We start from the raw sequence: 24,789 nt of genomic DNA, 5'->3' as shown, positions 1-24,789 counted from the left end.
CTTAGTTTGATGAACATGAGAAGTTATGTGTTGTCCGTTGCATGAAGGAGTAGAAGAGAACATCACAGTTACATTCCTTATTGGAACAACAGTTGCTAATTTCTTTTAGATACCACATAAAGCTAGGTCAGCACCTACCCTTGCTCGTTTGGTGAAAGAAGTGAAGAGAAATGCAGGTGTGGATGTAAGTTTGTTTGGTGTACATTCTGTGAGGGGTGCTTAAGCTTCAAAAGCTTTTATGATAGGGGGTGCTTTGCAAGACATTTTGAGGTGTGCAGACTAGTCAAATGATGGTATTTTCAGGAGGTTTTATTTTAAACCTGCTGTGAATAAAACGTCGCCAATAAACACGAAGCAGCAAATTTGCAATAATGTTAGCCTCCAGTCTTGCCATAAAATGTAGATGTTCCCCAGCCTTGATGGCGAGAAAATCTGGATTTTATTAAAGACACGGAGACTAAGATTATTCTTCCCTTTTACCCAACCCTCTATTGATGGTTGCTGTTTTTTTCTTGTAGTTCGTGCACAACAGTAGAAGGAAGATGGAAGAAGTATAGAGATCTGGAACTAAAGTTATCTTGGATTTAAGGAAAATATTGTTTGGACTTTTGGTTTTTCAAATAATAAATGCATGTAAAAGATATTATAGGTTATGTTTGGCAGTCAGCCAAAAAAAAACAGAAAGAAGACGGCTAGATAGCTGGGGGTTCTGGCCTGTTCTTGGCATTTTGATAAACTTTCTGTATTTTTTAAAGGAGCTGCTGTGAGTAGTGGCAATAAAGGAGTTTGCAATAATCTAACCTTCTGTGTCTTTAATAAAATCCAGATTTTCTGGCCATCAGTATTTGGGAAAATCAATATTGATATTCTAAACTAAACCAATGAAGATAAAGTGAAATAATTGAAAGTTAGAGTGCATCAAGTAGATCGACTTTATCTGACAATTATCACCTCACAGGACACTGTTTATTAAAGGTAAACATTGCAAATGGAGATGTTTATTTTTGGCCAAGAGTCACCCTCTTCAAATCAGCAACCTCGCCCCTTTAAATGATATAGATCTGACCGAACATCTGAGTTATTACTTTACAATTCAAAAGCTGTAATGCAATCCCTTTTCCATCTTCTGGACTAGCTTTGAGTGCTCAGTATCGCCACCTTAGAGACATAAGTGTGCAATCGGAGTGACTTGACTAGCATTTCTTTCACAGGACCTAGGATACCATTAAGTTCCAATGTAATAACCAACAATGTCCACCAAGGATATTGCCCAGTAACTACCTTTCCCCTAGGGTCTCATGGCCACCGGAAAAGTTTTTAGATAAGGGAACAAAGATGTAGGAAATTTGCTATCAGATACTTAGTTGAGGTGAAGCGAGCATGTTTAAAAATGACATCTCATGGTTCCACCGTTTTCATCCCAGCCTCTCCATGCCACCAAACCGAGGGCTCTTGAGCAACCTCTTTTAAATATATCCCTCTAAATCTCTGCAACAAACAGAAGCAAGTACCAAGACTACTATAATGTGAAGCTTAAACACTTGGATTTGACTCAAAGCCAGGCCAACATGCTTGATAGGCCTGAATTTGCATCACAGTCTAACAACAAATGGTTCCAACTCTCACCACTTAAATGGATCTTGGTTCAAATTGCCCACTTGCTTTCACCATGACCCATAGAATACAGTGAACACACCTATATACTCTAGAATATGTGAAGTCTCTATTTCGGCATAGCACTGGCCCTGGTTAGGCAGAGCCCAGGGTCAGTCAGAGTCAGTTACCACCAGTACCAGTCATCAAAAAGTTGGGGGTGCGGGGGTGCACAGGATGACTTTGCAACACATATGTATAATTCCAATTCAACAACAATTCTTAACTTCTATATAAGGTCACAGGGCACACTAAGACGACTATTAAGAGAATAAAACCAACATCATTTATCATCTTTCTAAATATCCTTTACCTCATGCCTGTGCCGGATTCAATTTTTTTATTAATATTGTACCAGGAATCATTCTGTTTTTGGGAAAGGAGGAAATGTGAGCATGTATCCGTAACAGCCCACCCTTTTAAGAAATGATTCAAAGTGCACCAGGTTAAAAAAAGAACCACAGACATAGTGGTACACAAGAAAATATTTATTTTATACAATTCAGCTTTACTATTTTCCGTAGTGCATTGCTGGTTTTACTTCGGGCCAAGCATTTCTTCGGGCTTCACCCACTGGTCAAACTGTGCGGCAGTAAGGTAACCAAGCTTAATAGCCGTTTCTTTTAGTGTTCCTCCTTCTTTGTGAGCAGTCTTTGCTATCTTAGCAGCTTTGTCGTAACCTGAAGTGAAAAAACAAATGGACGATGAACCACTAACTTAAAATTAAAATGCTTAGTGCAAACTGACCAGACACCAGGTACATAATAGCAACAACCTCAATACTCGTCAAAACGGGGACTTGCAAAGATACAAGCATATTTTAAAATGACAACAACAGAAAAACCATGGGTTTAAAATTGCATTGTGCAATATCATTGCAAATTAAAGAAAAAAAGATTTGCAAAAGCCAATAGGGCTTGTCAAAAGAGGCACACATTAATGCATCCGCGCAAATACAAATACAATGAGCCCACACACACAAGCAAAGGAAAACAAACAGCCATGCACACACACCTGCAGGCACATAGGGACAAGCAGAGATTAAGGCACATGGAGACAACAAACATCCTGCCACCTGTGTACTCATACTAAACAAACATAAGTTCACATAGACTATGCATTTATTCACATACATACAAGTAGTATGTAGATTCAGGCAGATCAGAGCATACGTGAGTTGGTGGAATGGTGTGTTTTATCGATTTGAAATGAGAGGTGGATTAATATACAAGTACATACCAAAGTGCCCTAGTGCATATGGATAGGAGAATGTATATGGATATATAGGTGACTGGGTCTGGGTGGATTGCGGTATGAAGGCCAGATCTTTGGTGGAAAACAAAAGAAATGCATGGGTGGATGAATGGATGTTGGTACATCGATGAATGACGAAATGTATGTGGGTGGAACAATGAATGCAAATGTGTAGATAGATGTGGATGGGACAAACAATGCCTGGGGTGGCTGAATGAAAGCATGGGTTTAATAGATGGATGGATACAGGAATTAATATTGTGGTACGGTTGACTTAATGCTCGCATGGGCTAAGGTGGGAGAAAGAATGAATACGTGGTATAGGATGTAGATTAACTCAAACCTATGCATTCGTCCATTAAACCCTTGTGTTCATAGATGAAAACCCAGGTATGGTTGTGTAAGTGGATGCCAAGACATGTACGGTTTTCAGAGAGAGAGAGAGAGTACGTTCCAGAGGATACAGATGTCAGGACGAGTCTGAGGAAGGATGAGTGAGCAGGTGGGTGAATGGAAACGTGTGTGCGGATAGCTGATTGTGGACAGGGCTATGGATAGGCATGGATGGGATGTTTGTGGATGATGGGTGGAAGAATGCCTGTTTGTGGTAAGTGAATGGGTGGGCGGTGGGAGGTCTTTCCATTTTCGTATTTTCGGTCTCTCCATTTTAATCCTTTGTTTTCATAGGATCGCTGTACAACATTACTGCACCACTCAAACAAAATTAAAGAATGAAGCAGCTTGTGACAGTATCACAAATTTTGTGGGGGAAACCTTTTTTGTGAAAAGGGACTTAAAAAAGCACCTGGACTGTACCGAATGAAAAGAGAATCCACCCCAGTCTCGAGATCCGAACATGTGAAACTTTTTCAAAAAGGTTCATATAGGGGTGTGTGGACAAGATGGCGGGCGCATAAGAAGTGCAGAGTGCTCCTCTGCCTACCCGATGACATAAAAGTGACCCGAGGAGATATGGGAGCCCGTATTCTGCCGCTCCAGCTGTCGTGACACTTATAGAAGCCACCCAATAGCAGCACAGAGCCAGGAGCAGTGGTGGTGGGCACACAGATGACAGAGAAAACTACTAAAACTTATGATAGGAGAAAAAACCTATGTCGACACTTTCGAGAGAAAAATAATAAACGAGCATCAACTAAACGCTGTGGGGAAAATGACACAAGCAAGAGAAATGTAGTTATTGCACCATAAAGGCATGCAAAAGCGAGGTCGATCTGATTATATTACTTGTTTAAGTAATATAGTTTGTGATTTATTAATGAAAAAGCACGTCATCTTATTAATGTGTGCTAGAAACATACCAGGTTCTATCTGCCCTAATCACATGGCAAGAGTAAAGGCAACATTTCTAAACGTCACATACAGAGTGTGTACAGGAGGTGAAATTTCATGGAGAGGGGGGATTAAAGGAGAGTCCCATTTCAAATTAAGGTTACATGTGTTCCCACTGCAAGCCCCCAGGTTGTAGGTAATACAACTGTACTATTATTTTGTTTTTCTTCTTTGTAAAACTTCAGAAGTGATCTACCAAAACAAAAAAGAACAAGCATTTACAATGCAATGGTTTTGCCTTTGTTAAAGTTAGAGCTATTGGCATTGCTCTTGACATTATTTGTATTTGTTTTTTTAAACATAATTTACAATGCCAATAGCTTAATCTCTCGCAAATGACACACACAAACACCCACACAGAGCCCCCCCACACACACACCCACACAGCCACACAGAGCCCCCCACACACACCCACACAGAGCCCCCCCACACACTGAGAGCCCCCCCCCACACACTGAGAGCCCCCCCCCACACACTGAGAGCCCCCCCACACACTGAGAGCCCCCTTATCGTAACGGACCTTCATGCTCTCACTAAATCTAGAGTTGACACGAACACATGCTTGTGCTCAGCTGACTCTCAGCCCCACGATTAAAGCACAATAAAAAAAATCTGGCATCGCACAGAAACAGGGCATCCTAATGCAAGCGCAGGAATCAATTTGGCCATTTTAGTGCTGCATGTAGATCTGGCGTTCATTAGACAGAATGAGAGGCACCTTGGTAATGTGATATATAAAGATGCAGGACTAAGAGACCTTGAGCGTTGGAGTTTGTAGGTGTAATGATACTCCTGAGGGGGTGATAGCCACATATAAGTCTGAGTCAGTGGTATTGTGGAAGGAATGATGTGTGAAGTTGGTGAGCTGTGAGGATACACAAGCATGATGAGGGTGACGTGGTGGCTCAACGAGGAGGCTGTCGTGTGGCTTACATTGGGTAAGTGAATTGAGATAGTGGTGATGTGGTAGAGCGTGTGTGATTTGTTTTTGTTGGGTGATGGTGTCCTCGCACCCGTTGGATGAAAAGCGGGGAGTACCCCTATTTGAAATTCTCAATTAGTGGAAAAAGGATGGCAAGAATAGGGCCGGTAATGTTACTGGAGAAAAAAGCAAAACTGAAAAAATAAGAGTTTACCTTGAAAAAACATAAGAATGTCTAATCTCTTCCCTTGCATAATGCATACAGTGCCTAACTTTTGCATTTGTAAGGTTTTGGAACCAGGTGCAAATGTCTCAAAGCGATTTGTGGTTACGTACAATACACATATCAAGCATTCATGAATCTGGGCCAAAAGGAAATGTTTGTGAATTACCAACTATGATCATTCTACTTGTGTAAGTGTAGTTTATGCTATTTACAATGTAAGACTTTTTTGGGAGGCTCGTGAATCTAGACTATAGAACAAAGGAGGGGTGTGGTTAAGTGAGTATGTAACGGCTGGTAGTAGAATCAAGAGATTTTACTTCTTCTGAACACTTTGTGTGATCTTAGCCACATCAATTCATTCAAGTTGCCTAATTTCCAATATGTGACAAAACAGGGCTACCATGCACTCGAAGTACAGAGGAAAGGATATCTGCCACCTTTTGGAGGATGTCCAGCATCTGCCAAGCTATAAATAAGGTAAGCAAGTCTGGTCTAGGCAGAAGGGCTTTGGGAATGATTTTCTTCCATTAAAAGTCTGGGGGAAGTGGGCCAATTGGTGCATTTTGTAGCATACTTTTCCCTTGGATTTGGTAACAGTGCAAATTGTGCAGGTAATCCTGAAGGCGTTTCATAGCGTACCTGGCAAACTCGACTTTCCTCAAGGCTATTTAAAGGGGTTCAATCCTCCAAATTAGTTTTAAAAAATAGGGGCGATTTGAATTTTTCAATGAATTGTTGGCCTGGGCATGCAGACCGAAATATCCTCATATCACCAATCTTCAAAAACGATAAATAGCATCTTCATTCAAGTCCTCAATTCCAACTATTTGCACTCAAATATTAGCCTGAAATATCTTTTGCAACGGCAATTGTTTTATTCCTAAACATAAGTTTCTCAGTTGCTAAAAAAATGCAATAATTTCGCAGTCAAATATATATTTCCATTTTTTCTAGATAAGTTAGTTTTTCCACAAACATCAGCATGTTAATTTCTGAAAATAGGGTACTTTTGCTGGAAAATTACAAGTTTCATTGCTTCAACTACATGTAATGACCAGATTCTTGAAAGTGTTGCTGGGAACAAAAAGGGCGGGCAGAGGTCTACGACACAGAAGGGAATACCACATTCCCCCCGCCCGCTTCATAATGTGTATGGCTCATTTTTAATGCAAAGTCAGTATATATGGGATTGTGTAGGGATGATTTACAAATGAGTGACTTGTTACAACTTTAGAAAAATGTACCTATGCCTCTAGTGTTTTCTGCTTCCTTGGTACCCCAGTTGTGGCCTACACTTGGTCTGTTTTGAATAAACCTCAGCCCAGCCTGCGCGACTGTGAAGATGGTATAAACAATCCAAGAGACGGGAGGGTAGTCCAGAGTCAATTTCATTCCAGGTAGCAAATCTACATCTTTCCTCTTCCTTGATCCCCAATCCCTCTTTCACAACTGTTAGTTTACTCTAGTATTCCACTTTACCTCCAGCAACATCCACCCACTCTCACTCACATCACCAAACACACATTTATACAGCGCTTAGTCACTATCCTTGATGAGCCGTTGAAGGTATGACCAGGAGTGTAGGTTTGTCAGTGAGATTCAGGAGGCGTGAACCACACATTTTCTAACTAAAAATGCAGGGGGCTGCAGCTTGGAGAGATGACATGACCAAGGTGCAGGATGGGCTATTTCCATGAGGAACAAGGTCAGTACTGATTTGCATTAGGTGGGTAGTTGGGCCTCCGTCTAGAGTGGCATAGTGGCTAAAAACAAAGGGTTGGAATTCAACCCTAAGCGATTGCCACTGGTTAGACTATTTACAAGCGTTCATCCAGTCACCTCTATGCATTTGATTGCCTGTAGTATGCCTGGAAACCTGAGACTGGTGCAGCTTTCCAATGTTTGTGAATTTTTTAAAAGTGTGCGTTTGCACCCTTCAAAGAGTATTTCTACTGAGGCAGATTTACAATTTTTTTTGTATACCAGTCACTATACACATTTAAGTATTTGCTCCATAAATGAACAACTTAAAAGTTATTAGTGAAATGAGGATGAGAAAATCAAGAGGTACATAACAGACCCAACAAACGACCCCCAACTACCATGGCAAGAATTCTACCCCCCCCCCCCCCCCCACGCCCTACTTGCCCCACCTGAGCCTGGTAGTTCTCCCTTTACAGCACAACGGCCTCGAGTCCCTGCCCTGGGACCACTTGTTTTAAATGTACTTTGATTGCACACACTCTTGTTTGTCTCTGCTCGAGAAGCCTTAATGGTGGTCACACTGGCGCAGGACTCCAAGTTTCCATCCTCACCTTTTACAAAGCATTTGATCAAGTGACTGACAACCCCATGTACTAAGCCTGAGTTGCAATTAGATGTGGGTGCACAAGCAAATTAAGAGCGAGTCATGCCAGTGATCTAGCTTGGTTCTAAGAGTCCATGAACAATACAATCAATAAAACCTTTTAGCTAGTATATACCTACAACAAACAATTCAAAAGTATTATCCAGTCTCTTTAAAATTTAGAAAAGTGTAACATTTAAAATGCAGAAGAGTTTCACCTCAGTGCATAGGCAGACATTTATTGAAAGCGATAGCTTTACACATGATTTTAGAAACCTAAATGGCTCCCCTCCCAAAAAACAATGCCATTTGTGAACTAAAAGGCAGGTCTGTAGTCATGTAAACTCTAAACATGGACTAGAGGCCTATTATTGATGAAGCAATATTGCCGTCGATTTAATCAAGCACAAGGTCCGTTTGTACAGCGCAAATCCTGAACACAAGTTTTTAAAAGTGTCACGTGTAATAATAAATGAAAAGGAGATTGTGAAAGACATTTTTTACTTACGATCAGACAAATTGGACAAGCAGGTAGGCCAATATTTATTCTAGGTGGTCAGGTTTCACAGATTGAAATTGAGCCACCAGATGTATAGCTCGGTGGCTCTCTTCCTGCTTTATTTCAAAGGTCACTATATTGTGTTTGATTCTTGGCAGAAAAAAAAACCGACCCACACATAGCAGACCCGACTCGGGCCCCCCGACCCAACTACCAGGACAAGTATGAAATTATTTGGAGGATGTCGCCTCCCAAACACCTCCCTGAAGCCACGTCCCTGGTATGTCGAATATTAACAAACAACCCCCCCCCCCCCCTCCTCTATTTGAACGCACTGTGTTCCTTGGGGTGCCCTCCTCCTCGTGACAGAGGCCTTCCTCTTGGCGTTGCTCTGCACTCTAATAAAAACAACTTCTAACACCCAGGCGCGTGCACAAAGCTCCTATTACTATGTCAGAGCCCCACAACAAGCAAAGCATTGTCTGGCTTCATACTCACATGTTCTACGGCCGCCATGTGGACGACTGAGGCGGCTGTGCCAAGACCAGAACATATCCTGCCATTGGTATCTCAAGCAGATGACGCACCACACCAGCAGGGTCATCACTAGGAGCTATGTACGCACCAAGACACTGAAGGCGAGAGCTGATGCAAAACCACCATCCACGCTTACGAGAGCCATGTGCAGCCTTGGAGGGCTAAGGGCCAGGTATAGGGTTAGGGTGCTTGAGCCGCAGGGCCTTCGGGGGCCTGTATCAGGGTCCACTGGCTGCCATTTTGTATCCTTCCTCCACTGAGCACGGTCTCAGTTCGGTCCTGGGGGGGACGACGACTCATATTCTTCCCCCAGCAGATGGCATTGCAGTGGGGGGGGGGAACCCTGTCAGCGGCACAAGTGTTTTATGCATATCGCGTTTTATCCCAGTGTTAGGGCACTCGAGTCATTTCACCCTTCTTAGTCAAGGCACTCACTATTAAAATGTCGGAAGCGCAGTGTATCCTTGCACTTTGACTAGCACGAGCGCGGATGAAATTGGTCTATTTGCCACTTTATGTTTGATGAAATGAAATCTTCTTTATTCATTACACTTTGGAGGACTCGTGCTGTCTGGGAGCGAGAGCATTACTTACAGTCATATAATGGAGCGTCCCAATCTATTTTTAGTTATTTAATACTGCGCATGAAACGCGAGTGAAACCGATAGGTGGCTCCTCGAACACAGCAGCTGCGAGTAGATTTTTGAAATTCAGCAGCTATTGAATGTACACTCGGGTAAACACTGTCATCGACACCGTGTTGCGAATTTAAGTGCATTAAACAAGTGAAAAGCTGCTGGACGTATTTACCTGTAATCCCCGAACCCACAAACGGGTCCAAGCCAGGCCCCATCGAAGCTCCTTTTAGGTCAACAGCGGAAGGAATAGAGGGGAGAGGGGGATTGCCGGGTGGGGGGGGCCTATGGAGTGTGACGCCACCCGACACCTTCCGTGGCTTCTCTGTACGACTGGCAGACTGGCTACAAATTCTTCCCATTTACATCGAACGCTCAAAGTCGCGATATAGATCTTTTCAAGCTCTGTCGTGATACTTACCAGAAGTAGATAAGATTCCTTTGTTTTTGCGGGATATGCGCATCCAGGCAGGGGCGTAGGAGACACTAAATTTCTGGGGGGGACAGGGACAACCTTGTGGACTTTCCAGCGTCCCTATACAAATCGCCCATTGCATGAGACCGTACGCCCCGTAAAAGAATATAATCGGATAGTTTTGAAGAAAAATATTGAGAAAGGCAGGAATATAGTCACATTATGCTTTATTGTTATTTGCATTCATAAAGTGCTTAGACCAAATGTGGAAAAATCATGTCTATTGTTTATAGTGCTACTCATAGTTCACTCAGTTTTGTGATCTGCATGGTACATGTTCTTTGCAGCAGCCACATTAACCCTCCGCACTACTTTACGATGAGCCAAAACTTTCACTAGACAAAATTTCGAACTCTCACTAGTAGGAACATTAATCAATAGAGTTATCTTGACATTTTTATTGTTGCCTGAAAACTGCCTGATGCACAAGGAAGTTCATTTGCTTTTAAACCAAAACATTTTTTTAAACTCTGTGTCCCTCGCCAAAGTCAACGCGAGGTGCAGCTGCAACAGGTCCCACCGCCCTAAAGCCGGTCAAGCTCCCAGCAATTGGGCAGCACAAGCATTTCCTGAAACGGGGTCAGACCTAACCTTATATCCATTATATGAGGAAAAACATCCATGTAATTGGTGGGGTGGGATACTTCCCCCAGATTGCAGCAAGCAAAACAATTTACCAAGTTTCTTGTAGAAGATTTAAGGGAGAGTTGACTTCTTCCCTGACAATGTTTTGAAATTTGTGGGATCACATTTCTAAAATGTGGCAGGCCCTTATGGGGCATTCATAAAATATTCCAGTACTTTCAAGGTGCACCAAGGAGGCCTGGCTGTTTTAGGAGTAAATCTGATTTTTTTCAAATGTCTTATGTCAGAATTAACTTCCACTATGCCAAGGTCCTAATTTTCTTCATGGCCGAGCCCCATATGCCAATGAGTACATTCAATATGACAGTGCCAAAAAGTTACCATTGATACTGCAGCAATAGTCTTGGGTACCTCTAAAAAAATCCCTCTGTAGGCATAGCATGCATACACACACATTCTCTCACACACTTTCTCACTATATCTCTTGCACTCTTGTACCTTTGTACTCTGTCACTCACACACACTGCCACTCACACTTCAATTAGTAAATTTGCTTTTATTGTGTTAGAAAAGTTTGCCCTGCTGCTACTGCTTTACCTGCCTTACCCTCTAGGGAAACTTAATGAAAACAGATTCTCTATACATTATTCAAAATAGTAATATATTGCTTTGTCAATGTTTGTTACAAGTATGATATGAATGAAAAATGCACTTCCTTAAAATAGCTCTGCAGGGCTTACATTTGGTTTCACTTGTGGATCAAGCAGTTACAGTATTAACATGTAGTATCACAGCATCCAACTGACCTAATGAAATTCATGACTTCTTCGACAACCATGGATTTCATCCTGAATTCATCCAGTAACACTTTACATTTTTGTTTTTTTTAGACCCAACTTGCAATGTAAAAACAAACCGACATGTCTCGGGATGGAGCATTGTAGTAAATGGAAAGCCAGGAATGGCTAAAGCTGTCACACTTTTTTCAATCCAGCACCATACCCAAAGCCCTTGCCCTAGTCTCCCTCCTCGTGCCATCCCACATTGTCAGTCCACTCTCTGTTCTTGTACCAGCCCCTTTGATGTAGATGGAATTAATTAGGCATGTAGTACCACGGAATGAGCAGGTATTCTTAAGGGTGCCTTTGTAGAAATATTTGTAGATTCACGAGAGTTGTAAAATGTTGTATATGTGTAGAGTTAGAGGTGTGCTCATGTCTTATCTTATCTTATCTTATGTGCAATTTGTAAAGCACACTGACGCCGAGGCTTCCTGGCGCTGAAAGACAGAGTGGGTGAGGAGTAAGTGCTGGCTGATGGTGAATAGTGTGAGTGAATGTAGCATGAGTGGCGTGAGTGTAGGGTGAAAAATTTGCCAATGTGAGTGTCAGGTGAGCTGCATGCATGCAATGTGAGAGGAGGGCCCATGTGAGTGCCGGGTAGGAGGAGTGAGTGCAGTGATAGAAGCAGATGCAAGGTGGTGTGAGTACAGGATGAGTGGTGTGCCTGTGTGTGGTACAGGGTGAGCGGCAAGGGTGAAGGGTGATTTGTGAGAGTGTCTGGCGAGTGCATGTGGAGTGTAGTTAGTGCAGAGTAAATGATGTGTTTTGGCAGACTATTGTCCCTGTGCGCACGAAGGATGAACAGGGTGCCTTGATGAATGCAGGCTGAGAGATTTGCCTGTGTGATTGCAGGGTGAGAGGAGGAAGTGCAGGGTAAGTGGTGTGAGTTCAGGGTGAGTGCTTTGTTTGTTTGTGTGATATGAGTTCAGGGTGAGTGTTGTGCCCAGGGGAGCCAAGATGTGAGTCAAGAAGTCAGTGAAGATGTGTGTGAAGATGTGAGTGAATGGGGAGCTGTGTAAGTGACAGGAATGCCTATGTGAGTGCACAGTGAGCGATGTGACAGTGGAAGAGTAGGGTGAGAGGAGTGACTGCAGGGTAAGTGTTGTGACATATGAGTTGGGGTGCGGGTGAAAGTGCAGAGTTGGAGAAATTAATGCTTAGTGAGAAATGTGCTTGCTTGAGTGAGACTGCAAATTTAGCAGTGAGACTTACAAGTGATTGAAGTGGCACATGATTGCAGAATGAGTGGTGTGCTCATGTAAGCAGAGGGCAGCCAGTACTGACTTGTGATATTTAAAAGGCACTGGCATCAATGTACTCTTGCAGGAGGGAAAGGCTGGTGAGTTGTACTCTGTTGACCCCTCGTGGTTCCCTGTAGTCCCTCTCCAATGGATAGTGATATAGAGTGATGTGTTCCAAAGTTTTGCTGCAATGCCTCGCCTTTGCACTGTACCTTGTTTCCGTCTTCGCAGTCATCTGCAGGCCAGGTCTGCTGTTTGCAAGCGAGGTTGAGAGCGATGCTGCTTTTAGTGGTGTGTCATCCACACACCAAAAGGCAGTCCCACTCGGTGATTGAGCACTGACTTGGCAGAGACAGACTAGGTTTCTGGTGCGCATACTTGTGCCTCTGAAGGAAGGCTGCCATGGAACTCTGGTAGATGAAGAGGCTCTGCTTCACTGTGTCTTATGATGATCGGGGTTTCTTTAGTGTGATATATTGCTCAATCCCAAGCAGGAACCCAACACTCAAAGTGAAGATCCCACCTTGCCTCACAAAGGTGATCCAAATGGGGGTCAAAGCAACCACTTATTGCTGTAAGAAATCTGGGTTTATGGCCAGTTTTCTCAAGGTGTTTCGGTTTATTCTGTTGAGACTGACAAATGTTGTCAGACTTTCTAAACATCAAGCCTCCCTTTTTCATCCTGATACACTTCCACTGTCTAGGAAAACAACTTTACCCACGACTTGTGCACAGAAACATGCTTGGGACGTCCAAATGGAACACATAGGCCTTCATCACTGCATTCATACACGTATACTGTATGTACTACAATAGTTACACACAACATACACTTGGGCGGGATATGGTGATTAAGCAGGGTATAAATATGTTTGCAAACTGGAGAGACAATCTCAACCAGTGACAAAAAATAATTTTTACTGAGTAAGTGAAAAAATCTATTTACAGAAGAGTGAAGAAAGACCTTTACATGAGAACTTCGCTTTTGTCTGTGCCAGCTCCCCTGTGCAGTGTACAGACCATGTACCAAGGTTGGGATACTCCAGACTATGCTTAAAAAGGCTACCCAGGGCTTGGCATTCAGCAGGATTGAACTTTTAATCTATAAATGATGTATGCACTCAGAATCACATGTTTAAGCTATCTTCCTCAGATATGGAGCGCTATGTATAATGTTGTTTCTTGCTACAGCCTACATTCTCTGACTAATTGCTAACTCAGAAAGCCTTCTCCCACTATGTTCCTCAACCCTGCATGAAAAATTGACATTAAATTACTCTTGCTTGATTCCTCTCCTTTCTTTCTCCTGAGTGACCCTCTTCTAGCCTTGCATCCTCTGCATACCTTCTATTTCTTAGAATAGCCTTCTCTGTCTCATGCCTGTCTGTCTCAATCCTTCTTATTGTAATTCAGCAATTGGCTGATACCTCATGCCATCAATTACAACATCTCCTCCTTAAGACCCTATCCCTGTAATGCAACATTAACTAATCTCTACGAGCCTATCTACCTCACCAACCACTCACCTAAAAGCACAGAGCCTCCTCTAATGAGCACACCACCTGGTATTAATACATCACAAAATAATTGGTGTAAATGCATGCACTTTTCCTTGAGAGCACAGTACTAATCACAGTAACTAACAATAACCACTGAACTAACCACTAACCTTGTGTTCCAGAGTAGCATTCTACTTGTCCTAAATCACTCCACGCCTTGCCAGGGGGAGTAGGTGCTACATAAATCCAATTACAGCTACTCGTACGTTGGTTTATATTGGAGGGGGTAAGGGGCGGAATCACAGGATGAAATGATTTTGTGAGTACTTAGCCGTCACAAACACTTCTGCTTCTGGGCACGTTGCAGGGGCACCAGTGTATCAAAACCCCACAACACAGCCTCAGAGTACAGATTCCAGAACTTTCCAGTCTCTGTTCCCAGCACCGAGCAAAGTGGAGTTGTCAGTCAGTGACTCCATACCGTGGAGCACAGAAGAGTTTCTCGTTCTCCACTGGTAAGGGACCTCAGATTCTGGTTCCAGGGAAAGCCTAGCACATTGACTAGTGGTTTCTGCCCCACACTTTTAGCAAGTCAGAAGAAAAACTCAGCTCTGTGAGCTGTTTCAGATAGTCTCAGTCTTTGGTGTATTTCTTACAGCCATAGATTTTACTTCAGTGCCAGAAGGAAGGCAGGGTTATGTTGGGTGTTTCATATCAGGGAGGTTTCTTATCTGGGAGGTTTCCGGTCAGAGGGGACCCAAAACTAAGGCTCAAAAGATGGAGAGGCTTCTCCATTCAATTTCCCTCAACTTGCTGTTGGTAACACTGTTAGGGAAGAATGGAGATAGAGGGGGGAAAGGGTTTCTCAACACTACAAAAGGACCTTTGTCTCCTTCATTCCATTCCATAGTGTCTGGTCCACCTCAGAGGACTTCAGTAATGCATTGGAGAAACCCTTAATTTAGAAGGATGTTGAGGCTCTGTACAGCCACTACCTTATCCACTTTGCCAGTACAGGAAATCAAAATGAATCCCTGAGATACCACAGTCTCCTCTAGCATTTAAACTCCACACACATCCTACTTGACATACATGAGCAACACACTCATAAGTTATCCATGTCCAGGGTCCCAGCATCCCAGGACACTGTTGAGGATTACCTTCACAGGGGGGAACACGCACCTCTAAACGGGAGACCCCCCCCCCCCAGAATTCCATCACTTGAATTCCTCCTCCATCTCAGCACATCGTCAGCAAAACGGCATCAGATCCAAATAACCCTCCACTCTGATGTTGTCATGCTGAGTGCCTCACTGCCTTTATTTTTTATTGTCTTCAAGCATCCTCTAGCATACCTGTTGCACCATTGGATGTCTGGAGGTGCTTTAGAACACAATTCTTGAGTTTCAATTGTAGAGCACAGTATGAATCGTCCTAGTAGATTCTGCTTGCTTACTTCTGAAAATCTTCATTTACTATGGATTTGTAATCGCTCCGTAGAGTTTGGGGTGCCTGTACATCATCTTCATGGATAATGTGTTTTGTAACAGTCATCAACGGCAGCACAACACAAAAAAGCTCTTCACTCTAGAGACACCAAAATGATGGGTCTTATTTTATTAATTGTTAGAAGGCTTAAAACAGAGTAACAATCACATTTGACTGCAAACCTAATGTGAACAGTGCTTTACGTGCCAGTAGATAGGAATGTGGAGCACTGCCTTATTGTCCTAAAGAAATGACTAATCTTGTATATCTTATGAAAGCAGCTTCAGGTGTGAACTAAAATCCATTTGTCAGGAGTTCTCTCAACATGGCAGTGGATGCCAAATGGGGAAATCAAAGGGTTCATTTACAAAAAAAATTCTACTGTCCAGTCCCAACAGAGTCCTCCTTTTGCCTGTTTCCTCTGCTCTCTCTGAGGACTATACCGTGCTCACCGATATTCAGTTTGGGGTGCCATCCTTTCCTCTCTCTGCTGTATCAGGTGGGGGATGGGACCTTCTCTCCGTTCTGTGCCACAGTAGAGGAGCCTCCATACAACTTCATACATAGACTGCTGACCCTTTCACCAGCAATCCCCCTCCATTATTTGCCTGCATTGAATCAGCAAAATCATTTACTCTGTAATGCTGAGTGCCATAGAAATAGTCTTCTGGTCTCCCATATGTTACAGGCACTCTTGCCAGCTCCAGATGCTGTAGCCCCTGCACTAGAAAACTGCAAAGTCGAACAGGAGTTCAAGCATCAATTGCAAGCTGGTCACCACTGTGGTAAACTACAAAAACATGGTTTCAGGTTCACATTTGCCTGGCTGCATCCTAAAAAAATTGTTGGTCAATAAAGTTTTCCCCTTTGAATTTACAAAATGCAAGCCTTGCTAGCAACAGATATCCACTTCAGAACAAATGTTGCACATAACTGAAAGTAATCAAACTCGTTTCAATGGAAAATGCACTGCATGTTTATAACTGCTCCACAAAATATTTTCTGGTTTTGTAGAATCTTTTAACAGTGATCACACATGCTTGTGGTCACTTCTGAGCAATTATCATCAACAAAATGTGATTGAAGTCAGAAAAAACTAACCTTAAGTTAACAGAGGTCAACAATGAGAGAAATTATCCTGATTCTAGCTCGTATTGTTGCATAAGTTGTCAAGTCCCCCCCCCCACCCCTGGTTTCCAAACTTTGAGACTGTGATGTCAAATTATTGGGGTATTGCCAGAGGTTCATTAGTCAGGGTATGAACTCCAAGCTGCAAATACCAGAGAGAATGCCCGCACGTCTTTAAACTGCATTGTCTATAAGGTACTGAAAACCAACATAAAATGTGACAGTGCTTTGCATGTGGAAGAGCAAGCACTTCAACGGATGAACACTGATTTTGAGGCTAAGCAATAATGATCACAGTGTGCAAGTAAAACAAAAGCGTGTACATTTTTAAAACAGTTAGAATTGCACTCAACGTTTAAAAATGAATGCCCCCATTGGAAAATAGTTATTCATGTTTAAAAGATTCCAACAAAGCAGTGTCATAGCTCTGAAAAAACAACATTAAAGACTAAATTACAACAAAAAATAAAATTAAGCAACAATATATTATCAACAAAAAGTTCACTTGCGGACTCTGCAAACAACAAATGGTAGGTATTTTTCTTTTGGAAAGGTGGCATCCCTACTTGCGAGATGCCTTTTCATTAAATGCATTCTCCTACTGTGACAGTAAAAATAAAATTAAGTAAGTAAGGAATAGAGAATAGGCGGAGTGGGGACACCGGGGGTTCTGGAATAAGTTAGCAAAACAACAAAGCCTTCTTAGCCACTTCCAAATGAATGTAAATGGTATTTTAAAGACGTGTGAAAAACGTGTGTAGAGAGACAGAGGCGAACACCAGACACTGTCCAGCCGAGCGCACAACAACTCGAGCTGCAGCAGGCCCGGCTTGAGACACACGACGAGGGAGAAGGGGGGTTGAAAGGAGGGGGGGGGGGTGTTAATCCCTTTTAGCCCTATCAGGCATGCAGCTGATCACAGGTAACTAGAGGCAGGTCACAAGTCAAGTGCAGGGCCACTATGCGCTTTCACGTGCTAATGGCCCTGCGATTCACAGGAGAGGGAAATTCCTTTGTCCCCTCATCACCCCCAACCCTTGTCCCCCGTGTCCCCCCCACTCCAAAATCTGGGAGGGATATGTCCCCCGCGTCCCCCACACTTCCTACGCCCATGCATCCAGCTGTTGCTAAGGCACTTTCTCTGCTGCTGTTAGAAATGGCTGCTTCGTCCATATCTGCGGCACATAGCCGATTCCTCATCGCAAACAGGGACAGAATCTGGGGCGAGGCAGTGATCTTACAATTTTTGGGGGGATTTTCGTACATTAAAGAGATGCAGGTCTAAGATGATAAAGGACACCATGTCTTTTTGGCCAAAAGCCCCCGATTTCCTGTAGTAGGAATTCAGGAATTTTAAAGAGTCTTATCCATAAGGCTGGTTACGCAGCACGGCTGAAGGAGTTTTATAATGGAAAGTGCACAGAAAACCAGTAAGGGACAAAGACCAGTAAGTGACAAAGACTGCTCAAAATTCGGACTACCGGTCCATACACTTGTGATCCGCTTCTGGAGTGGCCAAATTCCACAATCGGGTAGGCCGCTATTCATCCCAACAAACAGTTTGCACCATGTGGAAAGAGCCACCACTGCTGGGTTACAGTCCTCGATTCGAGCGTGATGTGCAGCATGGAGGGCAATGCACAGAACCCCAATTCACAGCCAAACGCGTTTCAGGATTTTCATCCCTTGATCACTGGCAGCAGTAATCAATCACTGGACATTTGATAAAACCATATTTCGCGTTTTATGCGAGAGGAGACATGGAAGGAATTATTCCCCAGGCGCTACCAGCGAACACAGGGTACACTCTGGATCCCTCACTCCTGTGCGCCTGACCTCAATATGGCGGCCATCTAGGCAAACTGAAGGCAGCACCAGAAACAATATAAGAGGAGTCTACAGCAGACTGATGCCTGTGAAGGGACTACCATCAGCAGCAGAAGGGCCAAGCATATCCAGGCCCATGATCTACTTAATGTAGCTGCCTCACCTATAGAGACACGAACAATGGGGGAGAAGGAGTCCAGGTCGGAGGGTGCCAAATACTGAGGCTAGCGGTACAAAAGGGGGTGGTAATGGAGGGAGCATCTGAACCAATCAAACACTCACACCCAGTCAAAAGATCTGGGTTTAATCCATCACCGTTCTTTAGCCCACTCTGCTACCCCAGTTCAGACCTGGCTATATGCAAATCAGTCTGACCCTGTGCCTCATGGGAACAGTCCAGCCCGAACTGCCAAGCCATGCCTTCCCTGGACCGGAAACAAGCTTCCGAGGACCGGTTTCTGGCATTCCAGCCGTCTTCAGCCCGGCTTGCTTGAATCCAGTGGCAAAGTGAGCAAGGGACTCACGTCTGAGCACCCCCTTAAATACTGAGACTAGACAGGATTATTATCCAAAGCAGAGTGCAAGATCTAGCACAGTCCTCCCCACAGGGCACTTACAAGCGAATCATAACGGAAGGCATGGGGAAACAGTGATTAGTTTAATTTAATGAGAGCACTCAAGGTGGTGGGCACGGACACCGAAATCGCCGCTACTCACACAAGGCCAAGACCAGGTAGAGGCCCCTGACTAGCAGAGGAACACAAGCCCTAAACTACCGGCTCGCACAAGGGAGTCCAGCACACGATGCGGCCTCACTCAGCCCAGGAAGGGATGCCCAGCATATACCGCAGACTCAATGCCACCCAAAAAGACACAGACAAATAGATTCTCCGGTTACTTCTTACCCACGGAGACAAGAGGGACAACAGCAGAAGCAGGACAGGAGGGATGAATAGCACTCACTAAAGACGACCTTCTGGCCTCTTGAGAGAATTTAAGAGCTCTGAGAAGAAATCAAGGCAGACCTAGAGTGTTCATTGGAGGCTCTTCTTTCCGACATTCAAAGTAAACTCACGTCTTTGCAACAAGACGTTGATTCAGTGGGCAGTCGTACACTAGACGTTGAATCTAAAGTACAAGAGCTGGAACGCAAAATGGCAGGTATGGAAAACTGGACGAAAGCGATCCACAAGCAATTACAAGTCAATATCCCGAAATGCGAAGACCTCAAGAACAGGTCTCGGAGGGACAGTGTACGACTGCAAAATCTGGTGGAAGGAGCACAGGAGCGGATCTAGATCCATTTGTCCTGGGTCTGTTTGGAGAGGTACTCGACCCGGGAGGCATGACAATAAAAATAGACTGGGTCCACAGGGCGGGCCCACTGCTACCTGGAGGAAATAGACGGCACAAGACATCCTGGCGAAGTTACACACCTTCAAGATGAGGGAGGCAGTTATTCAGGCAGCAAGATCGAAGGAAGACGTATCATTCCGGGGTTTCAAGTGTAAACTATTCCACAATGTGGTCCCGGCGATCCTGGCATGCTAGCAACAATTTTGCCGAGTCACGGAAAAGCTGCAAAGAGATCACATAAGGTACCGGTGGACATACCCATTTGGAATTGTTTTTTCCCTCCAAAATAAACACCATCATTGTACCTCCCATGCAGAAGCAGCTGAACTCCTTGGTCTGCCACCCTTGACGAAACGGGAAATAAAAAAAGTGCTTGTGTGATATAGGGGGGAGGTGGGCGGCGGAGGGCAATAGCAGAAACGTTCAAAGCCTCAAAAAAAGAAATGACTCGGCACGGCAGAGGGTGGCGAGCGAAAGATGAGGGTGGCCACTGAACATTTATCAAAGTACTGTCCTTAGTGGTCCGGACTAGCCTTACAGGAACTGCCATGAGGCTTGGTAACAATCTGGGGCAACAAGAGAATCGACGCCTAGTTCGCGTAATGATAGACAGATGTAAGTGTGGTGATAACGTTCTGGAGAATGGGTGGGGTCAACCATTTAAAGACTCTTCCAAAGCTATTCATTAGTAAATTACTTGACTAGAGTATTTTTGAGCTCACCATACACAGTTATGGACCCATACTAAGTGTACTACAATGTACATTGCTGATGTATATTTTGGGATGTTGGGTCAGGTTGACCCGCAATGTTTTGTTCCAGAAATTGTTTGTTGTTCTATTTGTGGGTGCACAGGTGCTATCATCGCTCCAAGATGGATTTAACCCAGATCTTTTGACTGGGGGAGAATGTTTGCATTGTCAGTATTCCGTTCATCATTTGTTTGCTGTAACACTTTTCGCCCCAAGTGGGATGGGTATGCCCAGACGTGGGTCCCTTGCTCACTGTGCCACTGGATTCAAGCTAGCCTGGCTGAAGGGTGACATACCCTGAAACCGGTCCCAGGATACTTGTTTCTGGTCCAGGGAGGAGCTGGCCTGGCAGTTCGGTCTGGACTGTTTCCATGGGGCACAGGGTCAAGACTGATTTGCTACCTGGGGTGGCGTAGTGGACAAAAGAACAATGGATATAACCCAGATATTTTGACTGGGGAGAATGTTTGCATTGTCAGCATTCCGTCCATCATTTGTTTGCTGTAACAATCATCGCTCCAAGAGGCATGCATGGAGGGGAGGGAGAGAATGGTGAGGTGACTGTATGTGACGGGAGAGGATGGTTGGGGAAATCCACCAAAGGGCTACATTTGTAGCAACACCATCGGCGTTTAAAGCTTCAAGTTAAGCAAGGATGGTGCTTACCATGCTTACGCAAAGGGTTAAGGGGCTTAGCTCCCCTGCCAAATGTAAAAAATTATGGAAATACCTCCTAGATCTGAGGGATGATGTTGTAGCCTTACAGGAAACACACATGAAAAGGGCGGAGGAACACAGGTTATGACACTAGGCCTATCCCATTATATACTGCTCATCAGTCTCGACCAAACACAACAGGGTGGCCCTATTCTTTCAGAGCTCTCTGAAGTTTCAGGCAGAGGGAAGTAAATGGACAAAGAGGGTACAATAGTTATGGTCAAGGAGGGGTGTAGGAAAGTAGGATCTGCTTCTTATGGTTATGCCCACTTTTTGCTTGATGTATTACTGTTTTTGACTAGTCTGACTGGGATCCTGCTAATCAGGAACCCAGTCTATCCGTTTTCTCCCTAAACGGTTATGTTATGCACTTAGGTACACTCCAGATTGAATACTGGGGTACCCTTGTCAGTCCCTAGTATATGGTACACATGTACCCAGGGCATAGGTATCCCAGAGGTCTCCCATGGGCTGCAGCATGTATTATGCCACCCAAGAGGGACCATGCAAAATGGAACTACAGGCCTGCCATTGCAGCCTGTGTAAATTGGTGCATGCACCACTAACTAAAGATATAGGTTTACTATATCTAAGGGTCACTGCACTTAAAAACCTATAAGTCACCCCTATAGCAGGCCTCAACAATCATGAAGGCAGGGTGCTTGGTTCTAAGCGAAAGGGTGCCACTGCATGAGCAGGAGGTCCCTGCAGCCTCGCAGTCCATTATCCTGGGTTGTCAGTGAAGCAGCCATTTATGACATATAGAGTGGCATTGTGCGACTGCGTGATGACCAACTCTAAAACAGCTGAAAGAAAACCCCATCGTGTTTGGTATCAAACATGTTGGAATCACATCCTCACACCAGTAACCAGTGAGGAAGGTATGATTCCACCCCTCAGAAGAGAGCTTTGTGGGGTCCCTCACGTTCCTGGTACAGCCTTCTAGTCCCAGACAGCATAAAATGGTTGCTGCCGACCAAAGACACATTTCTGCCCTCCTGCTGCTGAGCCAAGCTCGAGCAGAGGAAGGCAGAAATATAGGCATCCTGTCACAGTGAGGTGTGACCACCTCCTAGACGGGGTTTAGTGTATTGTGGATGGGTGGGTGCGCTAACCAGCGCCTGAAAGTCTGCATGAGAGACACATTTGGTGTCCCTGTGCATATCCAGTTCAAACCAGTCCTGGGAGCCGCTGGCTCCCGCTCTGGCGCGAAACTGGACAAAGGACAGGGGAGTATCCTCCCCATTGTCCAGACCCTCTCCTAGGAGTGTGCCCTGAATCTGTCCAACCCTCTCTCGTGGCTACATAAGGGCTTACCTGGCTGTAGGTCCCTAGATTGAACGTGGACAATATTCTGAACCAGAAACCACTCAACTTCGACGGTCTGGACACTTGGACTTCGTTTGGGCCCGACTGCCTCCCACTCAGTCTGCTGCATTGTCTGTGCCTGTGTACGGAACACGATCTGTGGAGCATCAATGACAACTGAAGACAATCTCCCTTGGGGTGAAGGAGTTACACACCTGCGTCTGCAGGTACCACATCACGATGTACAGGTCTGCTGCGCCTGAGCTCCTACGGACTACAAAGATCCCAGCAACACTGGAGGTGGGTTCCTACGTCCCTTGAGGCCCGAGCTGCCCTCTTACCAAGTTTGAGATCAGAATCCCTTGTAGGGGCTGAAATACCCGAACCCCAGTGCACTACGTACTTTTGCAAGTGCATATGCTTATTGCCCGTTGCCGAAAATTTGCATTGGACTACTGATAGCCCCAACCTCTGGCATCGTTTCCTACCGAGAACTTCACCCTCCTCGCACGGAGTGCTCCGTGGGCTGTTTGGTGAAATCACTTGAGGTCCTCTCGCGACTCCTGTGCCAGATGGCCTGCGGGTCCAGGTGACGGTCAACTTTGCTTTTCTTGGACTCCCCCGGTTGCTCCAGGCCTACCATGACTGCCCTGCAATTGGTACCTTGGACCTTGCTGGTCTACACCGTGACCTTCTTTAACCTTCTGCGTGGGTTAATTTTGTCAAGGCTTGTTGGTGCTCCCACTGACACCAACCCCTCAGCACTTGACATCCTTCGTGGGACAGCGCGAATCTGTCTCCTGGTTGTCCTCGATGTCTCCTGGTCCCCGCAGCTGCAGAGTCCAGGACTCCATCAACCAACCTGAAGCACCCCCCATCGGTGGGTATTCATCTACCTAGCCCCTTGTCACTCCCAAGTGACCCAGACTCTGTCCCCTCTGCTTTCAGGTACTCTTCAACCAGAATTCACATTTGGATTCCAACGAACACCTTTCTTCCTTCCAGCAGTGGCTCTTCTTCAAAGTAATCCACTGGATTCAACAGGGGTTTCCAACACCACTTCAGACCTATGCACCCGGCTTCCATGGGATAGGTAACTCTGGTACTTTGGTATCCACGGGTGGGGTGGCTTTCCAACCTTGTATCTTCCACTGGGTTTCTTCAAAGTCCACCACTGCACCCGTCCTCTGTGGGTTCCCTGCTTACTCACCTTGAGTGGTTCCTCTGGGTCCCAGAGATTTTAAGTACTCTAGACACTGGCTTGACTCGAGCCTGGGTTCTTATACCACTATTTAATATATGGTTTGGTCCCGCTCTGGGCCCTCTGTGTATTATTGTTACTTACTGTTGTTTCTGTGATTAAGTATGGTGTGCTTTATAATTATCTCCGTGTAGGAGATATTATGTTGTACTAGAGAGTGGTATATTAATAAATATATATTTTTATAACTAGCGTGTTGGTATCCTTTCATTTAACCAATACTGTAAGATTGCATTCTGGTAAAACAAGCCGCTAAACATCGTTTCAAGACTAAGCCTCAAGGCTGCTCTCCACAGCTACCACTTGGATAGCTTTCTAAGGTTATCTTTGACCTCTTAAATCACCTTAAGGGTAGTTTGGATTGGTGCAAGGTGCACACTTTAATTAGTGGACACCATATACCAGGCCAACTTCTCACAGGAGGTTACATGGTTGCCTTTGTATCTGTGTCTCCATCTATGCACCGAACACTAATCAAGCCAAATTTATAGCTACAATCTTACCGTTAGGGGGGGTTCCTGAGGAGACATTTTTCTATTGGGAGACATTAACTTGACATGGGTTGCAGGTCTTGATAGCACCCAACCCCAAAGGGCAATCTCAAGCACTTTTACCAAATCTTTGAAAAGGAGTTCTCCTCATTGGGTCTAATAGACAAATGGTGAACGATGAACCCAACTACCTGGGATTACACCTTATTCTCCCATACGCACAGGTCTTATTCTAGGGTTGACTACATTTTTGTAAGTAAGAACCTAGCTTCAGCACTAAGGGTTTCCTCCACACACCCAATTATTATGGCTGACCATGCCCCAGTCACACTGACACCGGCTCGGGATGGTGCCCCTCCAAAATACAAACTATGGTTTTTCCCAGGAGCTCTTACA

At 44.6% G+C, this 24,789-nt stretch overlaps 1 protein-coding gene across 3 annotated transcripts in view; it reads right to left on the bottom strand.

Annotated features, from left to right (window-relative positions):
* Positions 1 to 2,126: 2,126 nt before the first annotated feature.
* The window catches only part of LOC147708150 (fumarate hydratase, mitochondrial-like), a 394,996-nt gene continuing 372,333 nt past the window's right edge, over positions 2,127 to 24,789 (bottom strand). For all 3 annotated transcript variants that reach the window (XM_086926903.1, XM_086926904.1, XM_086926905.1), the window contains one exon: positions 2,127 to 2,333. In XM_086926903.1, coding sequence (XP_086783029.1) covers positions 2,191 to 2,333 — 143 coding nt within the window. In that variant the 3' untranslated portion in view covers positions 2,127 to 2,190. The remainder of the gene's footprint in view (positions 2,334 to 24,789) is intronic.

Source organism: Lissotriton vulgaris, chromosome 6, assembly GCF_964263255.1.
Source record: "Lissotriton vulgaris chromosome 6, aLisVul1.2, whole genome shotgun sequence".
In the NCBI taxonomy this organism is placed as follows: domain Eukaryota; kingdom Metazoa; phylum Chordata; class Amphibia; order Caudata; family Salamandridae; genus Lissotriton; species Lissotriton vulgaris.
This window is presented reverse-complemented; position numbering and strand designations above follow the sequence as displayed.